The sequence below is a fragment of the Crocuta crocuta genome, unplaced genomic scaffold (genome assembly GCF_008692635.1).
Source record: "Crocuta crocuta isolate KB4526 unplaced genomic scaffold, BGI_CrCroc_1.0 scaffold288, whole genome shotgun sequence".
Taxonomy (NCBI): Eukaryota; Metazoa; Chordata; class Mammalia; order Carnivora; family Hyaenidae; genus Crocuta; species Crocuta crocuta.
Window position 1 is genome coordinate 2,249,901 of NW_027532607.1, and position 18,437 is coordinate 2,268,337.

Sequence of the window (18,437 nt, forward strand, 5' to 3'; positions counted from 1 at the left end):
AATAAGCAATTAGTATGAATACGTTTATAACATAAATTCAACAACATAAACTGGACAGATTATCTAAAAAATAAAGCTTACCAAAAGTGACTCAAGAAGAAACAAAATCTGAATAGCCTTTATCTATTCAATTTAATTTCGATTTAAAAGGAAAAAAATCTTCAACAAAAATACTCTAAGCTCATAATTGTTTTCAACATTTAAAGAAGAAGTAATATCAATCATACACAAATGTTTTCAGAAAAATAGAGAAGGGAACATTTCTCATTTTGTTAGACAAGTGTAACACTGAAACCAAAATATGATACAGATCTTGCAAGAAAAGAAAATTATAGACCAGTATTCCTCATGATCATAATAGCAACATCCTGAAAAAGTAATAGCAAATAAGTTAATCCTACTTGATCAGACATGCAATGTTAGTTTCACATTTGAAAGTTAATCAGTGTAATTCATCAGATTAACAGCGTAAGTGAGAAAATCTATGTCTTTATGTATGTAAAATACATGTGTACATATATAACCTCAATAAATTCAGTAAAGCATTTGACCAAATATTACAATTAGTGATAAAAACTTTCTGCCAACTAGGAATAAAAGAAAACTGAGTCTAATAAAGAAAACTCCAAAAACATACAGCTAACAATGAAATGTTAAATACTTTCCCCTCTAATATCCGGAGCAAGACAAGAATGTTCCCTCATTCACACCACTTATATTTAACATTCACCATTCCAATGGTAGCCCAGACTAGCACAATAGGAGAGCAAACAAGGAAGTAGTAAAGATTGCAAAGGAAGAAATAAATCTGCCTTTACTTGAAGATTTTTCACCTAGAACATTTTAAGGAATCTACAAAAGAAAAATTAAGCTAACTTGAACTAATAATAAATTTAGAACTTCAGGCTATCAAGTCAATCAATATGCATATATCTATTGTATTTTTATACTAGCAGGAAAACCGTTGAAAACTGAAACTTATAAAGTAGTGTGGTAGTTTTAAAACATGGCTGCAAATTCGTTGACATTCCTCCCATCCAAAGTTGGGGGTCTGTGTCTCTTCCCCTTGAATCGTAGCAGGCTTGTGACTGCTTCAACCAACAGAATACCACAGAGTGATGCTATGTGACATTTTGAAGCTGGGTCATAAATGCCCATGCACCTTCCATTTTGTCCACTGAGCTTTTAGAGGATTCCATTGTCTTATAAGAAGTAAAGAAGTGAAAACCACTTAGAGGCCATATGTAAGTGTTCCAGTTGACTGTTTTAGTCATCAAGTCATTTTAGCCCTGATGTGAGGTTTTGTTCCAGATGATTTTAGCCCACAGCCATGTGACTAACCCCTAGCTGTCTGATAGAGCAGTAGATATAAGTGGAACAAATAACTTTTTCTACAGCATCAAAATACTTAAGAATAAATGTAACAGAAGATGTGTTAAGACCCCCACAGTGAAAGCTACATAAGATTGCAGAGGGAAATTAAAGAACTTAGTAAATGGAAGAAGTATACCATGTTTGCTGATTGCTTTTTTTCCCCATACTGGTCTGTAGATTGAACATAATCCTAACGAACAGAAAATTTAGACACTTCACAAAAGAAGATACACAGATGTGCCTACAAGCACATGAAAAGGTGTTTAATATCATTAGTCATCAGGAAAATGCTAATTAAAATCACAATGAGACACCACTTTACTCCCACTAGAATAGTTAAATTTTAAGTTGAATATCAAATGTTAGTGACCATGGTAAGCAAGTGGAACTCTCACACATTACTGGTGGGAGTATAAAATGATACAACTACTTTGGAAAACTATTTGGCAGTTCCTTATAAAGTTAAATATAAATCTACTTTATGACCAAGAAATTCTGTTCCTATATATTTACCCATAAGAAATGAAAACATAGGTCTACAAAAAGACTTGTACAAGGATGTTCATAGCAGCTTTATTCATAGTCGTTAAAACCGGGATACAACCCAAATGTCCATCAAGAATGGATAAACAAATTGTAGTATATTCATTCCATCGAATATTTCGTAATGTTAAAAAGGAACAGACTAATAATACACTCAGCAATGTAGATGAATCTCAAAAACATGGTAAGCAAAAGAAGCAAGTGTATAGTGATAGAGTGATTGCCTATTGAGGATTGACTGTGAGGGAACCTGAGGGAACTTTCTGGAGTGAGGGAAATATTCTATATTTCGATTGAGATGTTAGTTACATGAATATATATATTTGTCAAAACTGATCAAAGTGCACAATTAAGACGTTTGCAATTAACTGTATGTGAATTTTATCACAGTGACTTTTTAAAAAAATTTTTTTTAATAATTTATTTTGGGGAAGAGAGAGCGAGCACAAGCGGGGGAGAGGCAGAGAGACACTGAATCCCAAGCAGGCCTCACACCATCAGCACAGAGCCCATTGCAGGGCGTGAACTCACAAACTGCAAGATCATGACCTGAGCCAAGATCAAGAGTCAGATGCTTAACCAACTGCACCACTCAGGCACTCCTATGAGAATTTTTTAAAGGTAGCTGAAGTTTTCCATCCAGGAAAGTTCAGTGGAAAACACTTTCAGTTTAGATTCAGAAGGCAGATTTCAAATTGTACATTTTTCTTTAAAAAAAAAGTAATAAGAGTCACGGGGCGCCTGGTTGGCTCAGCTGGTTAATCATCAACTTCAGCTCAAGTCATGATCTCACGGCTCATGGGTTTGAGCCCCGCAGCGGGCTCTGTGCTGACAACTCAGATCCTGGAGCCTGCTTCAGATCCTGTGTCTCCCTTTCTCTCTCTCTGCCCCTCTCTCACTCGTGTTCTCTCTCTCTCCCTCTCCCTTCTGTCTCTCTCTCTGTCTCTCTCTTTCTCTCTCTCTCTCTCTCAAAAATAAATAAAAATTTTTGAAATAATAAGAGTATTTTCACAGCACTTTAAAGTTCTACAAATGTGGTAACTAAAACATATACATACATATGTACATACATACAAAACAAATGGGAAAGTTTTGAAGTCTCCTGGTGAGCTCTTGCTTCAGCCACCAATATGCAATGAAAGGAGATACTAATTTATCATAACTGAAAAGAAGGTAATTTATATGTAGTGTGACACTTTTCTTTTTTTTTCTTAGTTTATTGTCAAGTTGGTTTCCATGTAACACCCAGTGCTCATCCCCACAAGTGCCCTCCATGTCCATCCCTATTACCCCCCTTTCCCTCTCCCCCACCTCCATCAGCCCTCAGTTTGTTCTCAGCATTCAGTCTCCCCAACTATTTTTCCCCTTCTTCTCCCCCACAGTCCTCCATTAAGTTCCTCCTAACCCACCTATACGTGCAAACGTATGGTATCTGTCCTCTGCCTGACCTGTTCGCTCAGCATAACACCCTCAAGTTATATCCATGTTGCTACACATNTATTGCTGGGTCATGGGGGGTTGTATTGTTCATTTTTTGACAATAGAACTTCCACACTGCTTTCCAGAATGTGAAGCTTTTCTAAATGAAAATGTCTGATATGAGCCTTTTTTCCACTTTTGATAATTCCCATACAATATACCAGTAATAAAATCCCATGCATTAGGATTTAGTTCTGACTGTAGTACCAGCTACCATCTCTTCTCTTGAAGTCTCTATAATTCTTGTTTCCCTGATACCCTGGCACAGGGTCTTAGAATGGGGCTGCTAAGGACATCAGTTNTCATCTCTTCTCTTGAAGTCTCTATAATTCTTGTTTCCCTAAGATACCCTGGCACAGGGTCTTAGAATGGGGCTGCTAAGGACATCAGTTCCTGCATTTAAGTGTGCATGTCAATGAGGGCAGTGGAGAATCCCTGGTGAATATATATTTTATAAGAGAATAAAAACAAAGGTTAAAGGGCTTAGAAACTTTTCCAGGGAGTTGTCAGCTAGAACAGTGGCTCCTAAGTACCAGTCGATTTGAAGTTTCCGTTAGTCCACTACAACATAAAAAAATAGAAACAGCCTAGAATTTGTGTGAATGTAAATATAAATTTAGTTGTGTATATACGTGTATATAAAGATTATGTTTTTCCTTTTTTTAATATTAAAATATTTTTATTCAATGAATAAATGGTGATAGTAAATTGTAGTTGCACTTTAAACGTTCTTACATGGCAGGGCCTCTGGCTGGCTGTCAGTAGAGCATGCAACTGTTGATCTTTGAGGTGGTGAGTTCAAACCCCACATTGGGCATACAGAGCTTATTTTTAAAAAAATAATAATCAAAAGTTGACTGGGTGAAAAAAAAAAAACTGACTGGGTGGCTCAGTCAGTTAAACATCTGACTCTTGATTCCAGCTCAGGTCATGATTTCACAGTTTGTGGGTTCAAGTCCTGCATCCCTGCATCAGGGTCTGCACAACAGTACAGAGCCTGCTTGGGATTCTCTCTCTGTCCCTCTCTGTGCCTCTCCCCCACTTTCGCTTGTGTGCTCTCCGTCTCTCAAAATGAATAAGCTTTAAAATAGTAGTAATTATTATTAATAATAATAAATAAAAAGCAGCAATCCTTTGTTGGTCCCCAATTATTTTTTTAATTTTCAGTTGTCTGTAAATCTTTATAGCTACTGATGATATAGACTGTGTATTTAACCTACAGAGGGCCACCTGGATGGCTCATTTGGTTGGGCATCCGACTCTTGATTTTGGCTCCAGTCATGATCTCACAGTCTGTGGAATTGAGCCCCGGCATTGGGCTCTGCACTAGCAACATGGAGCCTGCTTAGGATTCTCTCTCTTTCTTTCCCTGCCCCTCCTTCATGGATGTACTCTCTCAAAGTAAACAAACTTTAATAAATAAATACATAAATAAAACCTACAGTAATTTGAAAATGTGCAGGCAGAAGCATTCTTGTAAGCTGGTTGCATTTGAGAGGTGAAGTCTAAAGAACATTAAGGCCTCATCTCTTAAATTTATAACTGAACATTTTTTAGGAGTTCTTATTGTTTTACAATATTAGCACCATTTGGAAATCCTTTGCATTTATTCTGAATCCTAAAAAATGTAATCTTAGATAAATATGATGCCCTTATTTCTTAACAGATGAAATGTCTTTGACACCTCATATTCCCTGTATTAATAGGTAACTTCTAAGTAACTGCTTCAAGGAAGCAAATCTCAAAAAAAGAAAAAAAAGATAATGATAAGATATCATTATGTTAAGTAGGACAAATATTTCCTTTTATAAAAAATGATATATTGTGTACTTTACTCATGGGATGAATAACATAATCTGGAAATTTATGCAAGTGAAAATTTGATTTTATTAGCAGTTGAATTATTTCATTCATTAACATGTCCAGATCATAACGGAGAGATTATTCTTGATCTTTATGCCTAAGAATGCGTTTGAAATGCATCTCAGCAGATGCATTATCATCAGCTTTTTTCTCCACTGGAAGTCATGGCTTTCTTATGAAGGAGTCTGGGTGAAGTTCAAGGTGGTATAATTGAAGTGGTGGAGGCAGTAATGTACTGGTAAAATTTTAACAGCCAGCTGGGGAAGAAGGGCTTATAATATTTGCTGGTTTTCACTGCATAAATAAATATTCCCACCTTGGCCAATTGCAGGCTACCAGCTGCTTAACAACCAGTTCTTGAAAATACTGCAGTGGACTCTCCCAGACCTGTCCGGGCTGGCTCCAGCACGTCACGTGGTCGGGCAGGACAATGGTGCTCAGTAACAAGGGACAGATCTCTTACAGCTGCCAAGCGGAATATGATTAGGAAATTCCTCTATAGACATTAAAGACAAAATTTTGTGTAAGGATGCCATGGTCCACAAAATCAAGAACGTAAGAGTCCCCAGTTTTGTGGGCCAGTCCATTAGCTCCAAGCAACTTTTTTCTCTTCCTTAATTCATTGGATTCCCTACAGGAATAATATTTTTTCTTAGTGCTATGTTATCTAGGATGCCATTTCATTAATAATCATTGTTAATAAGGCAGGAATCCATAGTTCATTTCCTAAAAAGTCACCAGATGAAAGTAATGGTTAAAACTCTTCATAATTTGAGAGCTGACTTATATTTCTTAAGATATTGAAATTAAATTTCTATAAATATAAGGCTTGCACATTGAGGGAAAAATATAAAGTTTTATTAGTCATGAAAAATTCTGCATATTTTCACATAGAAAACTAAATTATGTATTTTCGATTGGTCTTGACTCTTTTAAAAGAGCCAATCATGTACATAAGTCCATAAACTTTTCCTTCTGTCCCCAAATTCCTCTTTTTCCTCCTCAGGTATAACCGATTTTTCACTTCAGTATCCGGTGACTTCTTTCTTCCCTGTGCCTTCAGAGCCTGTCAAGTCCTACTAACCACAGTTGATTCTTTTTTTTTTTTAATAGTTTATTGTCAAGTTGGTTTCCATATAACACCCAGTGCTCATCCCCACAAGTGCTCTCCTCCATGCCCATCACCCCCCTCTCCCTCTCCCCCCCACCCCCATCAGCCCTGTTTGTTCTCGGCATTCAAGAGTCTCTCATGGTTTGCCTCCCTCCCTCTCCCCAACTGTTTTTCCCCTTCTTCTTCCCCATGGTCCTCTGTTAAGTTCCTCCTAATCCACCTATGCGTGCAAACAATGGTATCTGTCCTTCTCTGCCTGACTTATTTCACTCAGCATAATACCCTCAATTTATATCCACGTTGCTACGCATGGCCAGATTTCATTCTTTCTCATTGCCATGTAGTATTCCATTGTATAGATGAACTACATCTTCTTGATCCATTCATCAGTTAGCGGACACTTAGGCTCTTTCCATGTTTTGGCTATTGTTGAGAGTGCTGCTATGAACATTGGGGTACATGTGCCCCTATGCATCAGCACTCCTGTATCCCTTGGGTAAATTCCTAGCAGTGCTATTGCTGGGTCATAGGGGAGTTCTACTGTTAATTTTTTGAAGAACCTCCACACTGTTTTCCAGAGGGCCTGCACCAGTTTACATTCCCACCAACAGTGTAGGAGGGTGCCCATTTCTCCACATCCTCGCCAGCATCTAGAGTCCTCTGATTTGTAACCACAGTTGATTCTTGAACAACCCAGTGGTTAGAGGCGCTGACCCCCACAGAGTCAAAAATCTGCATATAACCTATGATTCCTCCAAAAACTTAACTAATAATAGCCTACTGTGGACCTGAAGCCTTACCGGTAACAGTCAATTAACACATATTCTGTATGGTATATGTATTATATAATGTATTCTTTTTTTTTTTTTAATTAAGAGAGAGCAAGTGGGAGAGGGGCTGAGAGCGAGGGGGATAGAGGATCTGAAGTGGACTTCATGCTGACAGCAGCAAGCTCGATGTGGGGCTCAAACCTACAAACCATGAGATCATGACCCAAGTCAAAGCTGGATGCTCAGCCAACTGAGCCACCCAGGTGCCCCTATATAAATGTAGTCTTACAATAAAGTAAACTACAGAAAAAGAAAGCTATTAAAATCATAAGGGGGAGCACCCTGGTGGCTCAGACACTTGAGCATCTAACTCTTGATTTTGGCTCAGGTCATGATCTCATGGTTCATAGGATGGAGCCCCACATTAGGCTCTGTGCTGGCAGCATGGAGCCTGCTTGGGATTCTCTGTCTCCCTCTCTCTTGGCCCATCCCACACTCATGCTCTCTCTCAAAATAAACAAATAAACATTTTTTAAAGAAAATCATAAAGAGAAAATACATTTACAGTACTATACTAAATTTGTTTTTAAAAATCCACATGTAAGTAGACCCACACAGTTCAAAGCCATGTTGTTTAAGTGTCAAATGTAATAACTTTGGCTTATTACTCCTAATTCATTTGTCCTAACATGTACATTCAACCTGGGTTTTCTGGGGATTTTTTTAGTTTATTAATTTTGAGAGAGATCATGCACAAGGTGGGGAGAGACAGAGGGAGAGAGAGAAAATCCCAGGCAGGCTCCACACCAGCAGCACAGAGCCCAAGGCAGGGCTTAAACTCACAAACATTCAAGAGTTGGACATTTAACCAACTGAGCCACCCAGGCACCCCAACTTGGGGTTTTTCAAAAATCACTAAGCATTTAATGAGAGTGAATGCCTAAAAATTCACCAAGCCTTTTTCTACAGTCTAGCCCTAAAGATAAACTGATTTTGTCAGTTTAGGAGAGTATAGAGTCTGGGAGGGAACTGAACACAAAAGTGACAGCTATTTGTCTTTCCCACATGACTCCTCCCTCCTAGGAAGATCATACAAGGGTCTGGTCTCATTGAATCTGCTTTAGGTAGAGTCTAGGAAACTGCTAGTTCTCTAAGATCTTGGGATCCAAGCTGCCTAGTTAAGATCTGTGTATTGGCTGGGATTCCTTTTCTCTGTTCTACCACCCTCCCTCCCCACTACACATTCACATGAAGTTATATGTACTGCTTTGGACTTCACATTAAACCGTTTTTTCTTTCTTTCTTTTTCTTTTGGAAATTCCCAAAGGAACATGTGCTTCTGTTGTCTTTAATGCTATCATATGGCGGAAGGGGAGTAAATTCTTTTCAGCTTTTTCAAGTATGGGAGAAAAATAAGTTTCCATGTTCACATTTTCACAAATGTAGTTCAGTCTGCTTGACAACTGATAACAGGAGGGAAATGATGATGATGATACCTACACTTCATATATTACATATGGAACAAAACTTTTACCCCTGGTAAAAACAAAATGAATTCACTAAATGAATTATTCTTTGTCGTTATAAAAAAAAAGAATTATGTACCCTAAGCATTTTAGTAAATGCAGGAGACATCTTTTCTAATCTTTTTTTTCCAAACAGACAATGTGACCAAAGACCCAAAAAGAACTCAGTTATCCACATGGTAATTATTAAGTAATCTGTTTCTTTCTGTCTCAGAGAGAAAAATCCCAGATGAAGATTTCGTCATCTTAATTGATGGATTAAATGAAGCAGAATTTCACAAACCGGATTATGGGGATACAATTGTGTCATTTCTGAGTAAAATGATTGGAAAATTTCCTTCTTGGCTCAAACTAATTGTAACAGTTAGGACCAGTTTACAGGTATGTGTTTGTTTTGGGGCCATAAATTACTTCTCTTGGAGAGTGCTTAAACAGAAAAAGTTCTAGATCCTTGTTCCCTTACTGCTGAGTCTTTCTAAACCTCTGTCATGTCTGAGATCTCTAGCGAGAATAATTCCCAAAGAGTCTATTTTGAGAGTAAGAGATACAGTGATCTAGAGAGAACATTCTCTGTATATTCTCTCTTGCTCAGATTCCTATTCCCATTGGAATCTGACCAATAGAATCTGATAAGTTTTGATAAAGTGTCCCTCAAAGTAACATGAAAAGAAAGTCTATTTTCTACTTTGTCCTGAAAACAGCAATGCAAATAGAATCCCTCACTCTAACTTACTGTTTGACTTTCTTTTTACTTTTTTTTAATAGTGTGATGCCATGCAAAACCCAGTTCAATCCGCCATCTAAAGTCAGATTTTCTCTTCCTCCTTCTGCTTCTACTTGAACAGCTTTTCTGTAGCATGAAGGTGTATGCCTTCCTCTAAAAAGTATTGGCAGACTTAAGGCTTTAGATTAAAATTACTACAACTGGAACATAAGATTTTTTAAAAATATTTTTTACTTTCCCTCCTCACTCATTGATCACTTAGTGGCATGGAAGAAAGGCTAGGAATATGGATCTGAGCCCTTAAAGACATGCAGGCTAAGGAGAAATGACTCCACCTTCTCTGCCATTCTCTTTGTAGCTGAGTTAGTATCTCCCACTCTTTACGTATTCATACTTAGTCTAGAACAGAGTTCCTCAACCTTTTTTTTTACCTAACCATTGCCTCTTTTGATGAACATCAAAATCTCACATATTATACACCTATCCCACTATTTTGAAACAAACCACTTGTAACAATTACTAGTTTACACAGAAAAGTCTTGGCTCCTTCCATTTCCCCTCTGCCAGGCACTAGTAATATTCCTACATACTTACCAATTAGCTTTACTTAACCAATCTCAAGACATTAAGTATGACCTGATGAGCAGATGACTTTAACCTTTCAGTTATACCAAAGACCAGGAAAAGTGCTAGGCATATTAATATACAAAGTCAAAATTTCAGTGTCCTCATAAATCAAGACCTGTAATAACTTCCCAGATACTTTATTCACTTTAGGAATTTTCTTATTTTCATTCAGCTCTGACAGTGAAATAATTCATAGGTCTTAGAAAAGAAGAACCCATTCATATGTGATCATTCACTATTTACACATATGTCTTACTTCAAGTGTGTCAGGCATTTTCTAGGAGCTGAAGATACAACAGTGAACAATGCAGACAATGTCCCTACCCTTTTAGCTTATATTCCAGTGAGGAATACAAACAAAAACTAAGTAAAAAATTAAACATATTAAAATTTTAGGTAGTTGGTGTTATGAAGACAAATAAAATAGGGTAAGAAGATAAATAAGGGTGATAGTTATTTTTAGTTAGGGCAGTGGGAAAGCCCTCTCCAAGGAGCCTGGCAAAATGATGAGATCTAATTTACCTTTTTAAAAGATTTCTTTGGTTGCTGGCTACGTAGATAATAAAATGTAGGGGATCAAGAACAGGAGCAGAAGTATAGGTGAAAGGTGATGGTGGCTTAGGTGAGGGTGGTAATGGCGGGGACCCTGTGAAGTGGTCATATTTTGACTATGAAAGGGAATCAAAAGGACTTAATGATGAGCTAAACGTCGGGGTGAGCAAGAGAGAAGATTCAAAAATGAATTGCTGGTTTTCAGTATGCAGTTGGGTAATGCCAGTATGAGGAAAAGAGAAAGATCACAGAGACCCCCTATGACTTGGTGGTAGGGTCGTCTGTTGACATGGGAAGGTATGGGGTGGGGGGGATGCACTAGTTTGATTTGGTCATGCTAAGTTTGTCTACACAACATCCAAGTGTAAATGTTGAGTAGACAAAGATATATGATGAGAGCTCAGGGGAGAGGACTAAGCTGGAAACACAAGGTTAGGCCTCACCCACAAGTAGATATTTAGAACCATGGGAACAAAGAAGCTAGTGTAGGGCGTGAGGGTAGGTGGCTAAATAAGAGAAAGGAGTGGAGACCCAAGCCCTGAGTGCACTGAGAAATGAAAGAGGAGCCAGAAAAGGCTGGTAGGAGTGGCCAGTGTGCTATGAGGAAAATGAGGGGGACATGCTATGGAAGCAAGCTGCAGAAAGTGACTCAAAAGTGACCACCTCTGTGAAACACTATTGAGAGGCTGAGCAAGATGAGCCCTGAAACATGGCTATTGGGTCTGGCAAGGTGAAGATTACATATAACTTTGACAAGAACCATTGAGTGAAGTGATGTGGTTGAAGTCTGATCACAGCAAATGGAGGACAGAATGGGAAGGAGGAACGAGAGATAAGAAGTGAGGAAGACTCTGCTGTGAGGTTTTGCTAAAAATGGGAACAGAGATAGAGGATAGTAGCTGAAGTGAGGAATTGAGATGTCATTTGTCTGTATGATCCAGTAGAGAAGAAGAAATTGATGCAGGAGAAGAAAGTGGATGCTTACAGGACCACAGTCTGTACACAGACAAGAAAAGATGGAACCCAGAGCATAAGTCACCACAAAGCCCTACAGCCTTTCCCCAGTATAATTTCCAAGCAGATCACCAAGGTACCAAGCTGATCAGAAGTATTCCTTTGGGCTAAGACATCTCCAGAAAGCCTTCATTAGTATGTAGTCATCTTACTAGGAACGTTAGAAAGGCACATTTTTATGTGGAGTTCTCTGAATCCTTAGACATTTCTCTTACTGAATTGTACTTTGACATTATGCCATGGTTTACACTGAGAAAAATTAAAAGAGTTATGTGGCACTCCATTTTCTCTTTATTTTAGGAGTGTTATTTAGAATATTGGCCATTAAATCACTCCTAAAGTACCCTTTATGAAGACCCATAAAGAATTATCTCAAGTCTCACCATTAGGAAAAATTATGTCACTTCTGTGCAACAAATTTGTTTTAATCTGTGGATACTAATCCTTGATCATATTTCCCTCTTTGGCCACTCGGAAGTTTAGAATAAATTTGTGGACCTCACAGTTGATCACAAGAGTTAGGGGAAACTGAAGGTCTTTCTGTCTCTCTCTCTCTCTCCATCTGTTTTAGGAAATTACCAAGCTGCTGCCTTTCCATAGGATTTTTTTGGATCGACTAGAAGAGAATGAAGCCATAGACCAGGACCTGCAGGCTTACATCCTGCACCGGATACACAGCAGCTCAGAGATCCAGAATAACATTTCACTTAATGGCAAAATGGACAATACTACATTTGGCAAACTCAGTTCTCATCTCAAGACCCTCAGTCAAGGGTCCTATCTATACCTGAAACTTACATTTGACCTCATAGAGAAAGGCTATCTAGTGTTAAAGAGCTCTAGCTACAAAGTAGTTCCTGTGTCACTCTCTGAGGTTTATTTACTCCAGTGCAATATGAAGTTCCCAACCCAGTCTTCCTTTGACCGGGTGATGCCTCTCCTGAATGTGGCAGTGGCCTCCCTGCACCCACTGACTGATGAACATATCTTCCAGGCCATCAATGCTGGTAGCATTGAAGGCACCCTAGAATGGGAGGATTTTCAGCAGAGAATGGAGAACCTCTCCATGTTCCTTATCAAGCGCAGAGACATGACTCGTATGTTTGTACATCCTTCTTTTCGAGAATGGCTTATCTGGAGAGAAGAAGGAGAGAAAACCAAATTTCTCTGTGATCCCAGGTAAGCCATAGACCTGTAATAAGCAATTCTGAGCCTATTTTGTATTTATTGCATGGAGCATGGGTATTGAAAACAGTGAGAAGTGTTCTTCATTGAACATTTCACACAGAGGAAACATCATCTCTGTTTCTTCTCCAGGCCAGGCTGTAACGAGGTGAACTAATTTATTTCCTCACGGTGTTACTTTTAAGACTCAAAACCTGCATATATATTTAGAATGCTCCCCTACATTCCTCTATATTCCTAAATAATCTTCTCTGTGCTAGTGGACCCAGGCTATAATTAATTTAGCCACTTAACACACTTCCTTAGTGTTCTTCAGATACGAAGAAAGAATTGATATATTGTTCATCTCTTTGACTTAGAGCAGAATCATTTTAAAATTGCGATTGCCCTTTTAAAAGTCATACCATTGTTAAAGCCGCTAGCAAGTAACCCCATTAAAGCCCAGTCTGTGCTAAGATTTGTGCTGGAAAATGGAATCTCAAACCTCACAGCTGAAACAGACCTAAAGAGATCATCAGCTGGTCCAGCTGCTCTACCTTTAGATGAGTAAGGTGCCATTGTCCCCATTGTACTACAAAGGCCTTAAGATGTGGAATCAGTGCTGGAAGTCAGCAAGTTAACAGGTGAGGGGAAGGAGGAAGGACTAGAAAAAGAATGGCAAATATGTGATCTGTACCGCCACTCCCCTGCCCTGCATCCATGCATCCCCAGCACTCTTTCCTGATGAGCCTGACCCTGACTTAATTGTTCTCAGCTCAACAAACCAGACTCAGTATGAAACTTATTTCCCATTCCCTTGGGTAGAACTAGATCTCTCGCATCCTAATGGGGAGTGCTTTCTACTCCTCCATGCTAACCTTTTTAAAAGAATTATTCTTTTATTTTTTTTATTTTTTTAATAGTTTATTGTCAAGTTGGTTTCCATAGAACACCCAGTGCTCATCCCCACAAGTGCCCTCCTCCATCTGTTTTAGGAAAGTTGCCCTTTCCNCCCTCTCCCTCGGGTGTTATGCTAAGCGAAAGAATTATTCTTTTAATAAAGTTAGTGATTTCAAAAGCAGATCTATCCCTGACTTCCCGGAAACAAAAAAGACACCAGCAACATAGCTGGCAAATGCAGAGCTTATTCTGGCTCAAAAAGAAGAAAGGCCAAACTTGCCTGTGCCTCTGACCATGACTCACCAGAGAGACTGAACCTCTCTGACCATGCTGGGGTGTTATTTCTCTCCTGGAGTGTTCTCCACCCGGCCTGCCTTCAAACAACTGTGCTTGTGGGCATGCTGCTTGGCCTACTTCCTGCAAAATCATTAGAAAATTAGTTCCAGATTCTGATGAAGATAGTAAGCCAAGCAGTAGATTTTGTGGTATTTTCCTGAGAGGGAAACTTAAAGAAACGAGCTATAGTGGAAAAAACATGGATTTTTGAGTCAATACCTGCATACAAATCTATTTCTTCTAGGAACTGTGACCTTTAGAGAGTTACATGTTTCTGAGACAATTTTCTTATCTATGTAAAAGAGGTAATAATTCCTAAAGTTGTTGAGAATTAAGTGAGGTCATGTAGTACCTAGAATAGTACAGAGTACGAAGAAAGTGTTCAGGGAATGTTCTTTTTCCTCTCCTCTCTTTTCAGTAATAGACCCTTCAGATATACTTCAACTAAATCCTGTGGCTAATTGGATAGGCAGCAGTAGTCTTCTGCTATTAGCGTTCAGGGGCACAAGATTTAAAAAAACAAAACAAAACAAAACCAGAATCTGAGTCTCTTCCATGAATTTTTTGGCTTCCTGAGAGTATTTTGTTATAAATCCCACTAGTACTGCTGTGATGCTTAATACATAGAGTTGGCAACCACATATTTAAGAAAAAGAGACCAATGTAGAATTGCCTAATGAAGACTTTGAAATCAGTTTCCAGAGAAACTTTGCTAGTTGATCTGTTCCCTCTCTTGGAACAACTCAAAGAATTGAAAGCTGAAGTCCAAGGCAGCCAGGCTTCTACTGAATCAACTGTATCCTTACAACAGGATTACCTTCTCAACATAATTTATTAACTAGAAGCGTTTTGGCAACAAGCTGATGCACTGGGACAAGCAAACACTTCTAACTTCAGATGCTGTGTAGTCTGTTCCCTAGTGATGGAATACCACTCAGAGCTGCTCAGGGATCATCATATATCACTTAATGGCAGAAAGAGTAAAATAGTAGGACCAGGAGTTATCAGAAAAGCTTCCTTACATTTCATTTCAGTTGGAATTCGGCCTTCTACCCAGCACTGTCTGGCACCAGCTTTGTTACTACAGTATTGATCTTAGAGCTTGAGGCCTCCTGGGTCAATGAGATGGAAAATCACTAAGAATTTAATGCTATTGGCAAGGCCCAAGCTGACCTTTCAAAGAAACTGGCTGTAATTGCTTTCTGTTTCAGGCAAGTCTGATTAACAGGACTCTTGCAAAGCAGGATTTGTCTCTATGGCCTTCAGCCTCTACTTCCTGTACATTCCCCCTCTGCTCTCCAGTTTCTCCCTAGTTTCTCTCTAGAGCATCTCATGTATTTCAGAAGACCAGAGAGACCAGCTCGGTGCCTCTGAAATACTGCTACAGAAGCCAGTGCTGACATGCCTGTCTCAGTGTAGGGAGAACTCTCAGAGGTAGCAAAACATCTCTATCTTTTCTAGTCCATTTTTCTGAGCTTTCAACACTCACTCGTTCACCCTGAACTTGCCGACCTTATTAGGAAATTAGACACAGATGAGAATATTGTATTCTGAAGCCAAAAAGTAGTTGATCTTCACCAGAAATAGCCCACCCACAGAGGTACTTCTGTTAAGCTGAAGAGAGTCAGTAATTGAAGATGATACTGGAAAGAGGAAGTAGCAGAGCCGGAGGTCAGTGCTACAGCTGAGATAGAGTTTTCCTTATTTTAAATATCGGACAGCCTGTTGTCCCAGGATCAGAGCAGAGAACTGACATCCCAGAGGGAGTGAATGTTGCATAAACATAACAACTGTCACAGAAAGATGCTATAGATGTCCTTTCTCAGTGTGGTAACAGGGTGTGTGTGTGTGTGTGTGTGTGTGTGCGTGCGTGCGTGCGTGTGTGTGTGTGAGATCGAACTGAGAGCAGATTGAAAAATCTTTTACCACATCAGAATTTCTAAGATTTTGGACCTGCATTCTGGATGAAAATATGCCTCTTGGAGCCCTCACAAACCTTAGACCTCACCACCTTATTCTGCTTTTCATTTCTCCCTATTCATCACTGTCATATCCTGTCGTACTCTGAAATTAATCCATTTTATATTTTATTCCCATGGGCACTGAGATATCAGATTAACTCACTAATCGATAAACTAATCTCTGCTATTATGCTAATAATAAGAGGGCGATAGCAAACCCATTTGAAGCAACTTGTGCATTTAAGTAAGGCGTTTGAGAAAAGAAGTCATCAGTCTTTCTTATTAACCTATTAATGACTTTGATAGAGTAAACAGGGGCTGCTGGCTTAACGTCTCTGCACAGCCTTACACTAGCCCTGCATGAACCCCCTTTCTTTTTTTGTTTCCTTTCTTCACAGCCTCCATATTCATGATATCAAGTCTTCCCTTCCACAGGAACAGCTCACAGATCAACGAGATATATATAATGTATATATATGTATTCATACGTATATGAATATATACGTGTATATATATGAATATATACATAAGACTTTTATATAAAGATTAGAAGACTCGGTATTTTTAACTTTTTGAATAAAACACATGAGGCTTGTGAACTTCTTTGCGTACTGAGCAGATACAACCTAATGAAGTTATGATTTGGGAGCCTAATTTGGGTTGACCTGACTTCCTCAAACTAAGAGAAGCAAATTTTATGGCGAGTGAAAAAGGGGAAGGGCTGCACAAATCCTGCCTGTTCCTTGTGGGGATAGTTGAGTATTCATTCTTTGTGACCAGAGTTGATATCTTATAATACATGGTCTGTTAAGGTCTTTCCTGATCATTTTGGTCCTGTTCGTCCTTGAATCACACATTGGAGACCTGATACTCCAAAATCCATGCCACAAAGCAGTGTCTGAGAAGAATCAGCATGCCTAAGGGAAAAAAAGCGTTCCCCCTAAAAAGGAAAACTAACTCTGTGCAGAGGACCTGCACAGCCTGGCTTCTTATAGAATACACAAGTCTGAAATAACCACAGAATGGTTATGGTGATATATGTTTGTTTGCTTATTTGTTTGTTTTAATCAAAACTGAGCCTCCAGGCAGGATGACATTCAACCTTGCCCTCACTGAAGTACGATCTCTAGATTACTACTGATAGTCATTGCTGGCTCCCACAGCAAACCCTTAAAGTGGGAAGGGTCTCTGTGCTTTCTAGAAGGATTAGGGAAGAATTCAGCAAAATGATGAATCATGAGAAGGGGGCGGGGGGAAGGTCTGGAAATAAAACAGCCCTTAGGATTTGAAAGAGTTCAAGCAAGGAAAAAGGTGGTGTACCAAACATCTTTTATAGCACTTGACTATCAGGAAATGATCTTACCTGCCTGGAAATACTAACTCTCTCTAACTCTCTAATCTCTGTTCTGAGTCTACATCTGCTTCAGTGTTCTGAATTCTTCTTCTGTTACGATTTGAATGTGTAGTTTCCATGGAGAGATTTCAAGGATATATGATTGGAGATTTGCCTAATTTGTCAATAATTTTTTTCTTTATTATCTAATCCAGTTTCTAACTCCCTATTGGCATCAAGAATAAATGTGGGACTCCTATCTGAACTATTACTCTAGTGACCGACGGTCATGGTTTTGTGATTAAATGCAAGAGAGAAATTAGATGAAATCTAATGTATATCTTGGAATATGTCCAGTTTGCCAATTCCATGAATGTCCTTCAGCTTTACAAATTTCTTTTCTCTTGGCATAAATCATGGGACTCACATCTGTAGTCAAATAGGCAAACTGTTCCCATCTTTAAAACTCTTGTACCTTTGAAGATGGGCAGCTATAGCACTTTTTTCCTGTTCTAAATCCAAAAATAAGATTGGAAAAAGCTAGTAATCATTCTTACTGTCATAAAAACTCATGTGAAGTTTGCTAAGTTATTAAATATACAGCGAAATAGTTCTGCTTATGAGAAGACTGAGAGAAAGCATTATTTTATGAGTTGCCAGGCATGTGGAAGAGTCAACTAAAGAAAACACAAAAGGACTTATACTCTCATATATTGTTTGATTTTGGTACAAAATAGTAATGTTGCTTTATATGTTGAAAAGTGTGTGGGGGTGTGGGGGTGTGTGTGTGTGTGTGTACACTTTTTCATAAGTGGGTATGCCCCTCTGAATAGCAAATACTGGTTAAAACAACTTACCTAAAAGTCTAAAACGGGGAGAAGCAGAGCAAGTGATTAAGGCAAAGTTTTGGCACCAAAAGTAGCGTGAGAAATAGAAGCTAATTTGTCCTGTTAATGAGTCTCTAAAGCAACAATGGCTGAATGAAGAGATAGGAGTCCCACAGGCTTCCCTGGATTGTCAAACCAAGGTTAGTGGCACAAACAGAGAGAGTTCTTACCAGCTTAGGGGGATAGGACAGCACGTTTTACACTTTGTGAGTACGGCAATTTACGCAGCGGCCTGTAGAGACTTTCAAAAGCAGGCCTCCACATTTGGTAAAA

General features: G+C 38.8%; 1 protein-coding gene across 6 annotated transcripts in view; it reads left to right on the forward strand.

Annotated features, from left to right (window-relative positions):
* The window catches only part of TANC2 (tetratricopeptide repeat, ankyrin repeat and coiled-coil containing 2), a 370,672-nt gene that overhangs the window by 297,747 nt on the left and 54,488 nt on the right, over positions 1-18,437 (forward strand). For all 6 annotated transcript variants that reach the window (XM_077780437.1, XM_077780436.1, XM_077780438.1 and 3 more), the window contains 2 exons: positions 8,881-9,047; positions 12,155-12,762. In XM_077780437.1, coding sequence (XP_077636563.1) covers positions 8,881-9,047; positions 12,155-12,762 — 775 coding nt within the window. The remainder of the gene's footprint in view (positions 1-8,880; positions 9,048-12,154; positions 12,763-18,437) is intronic.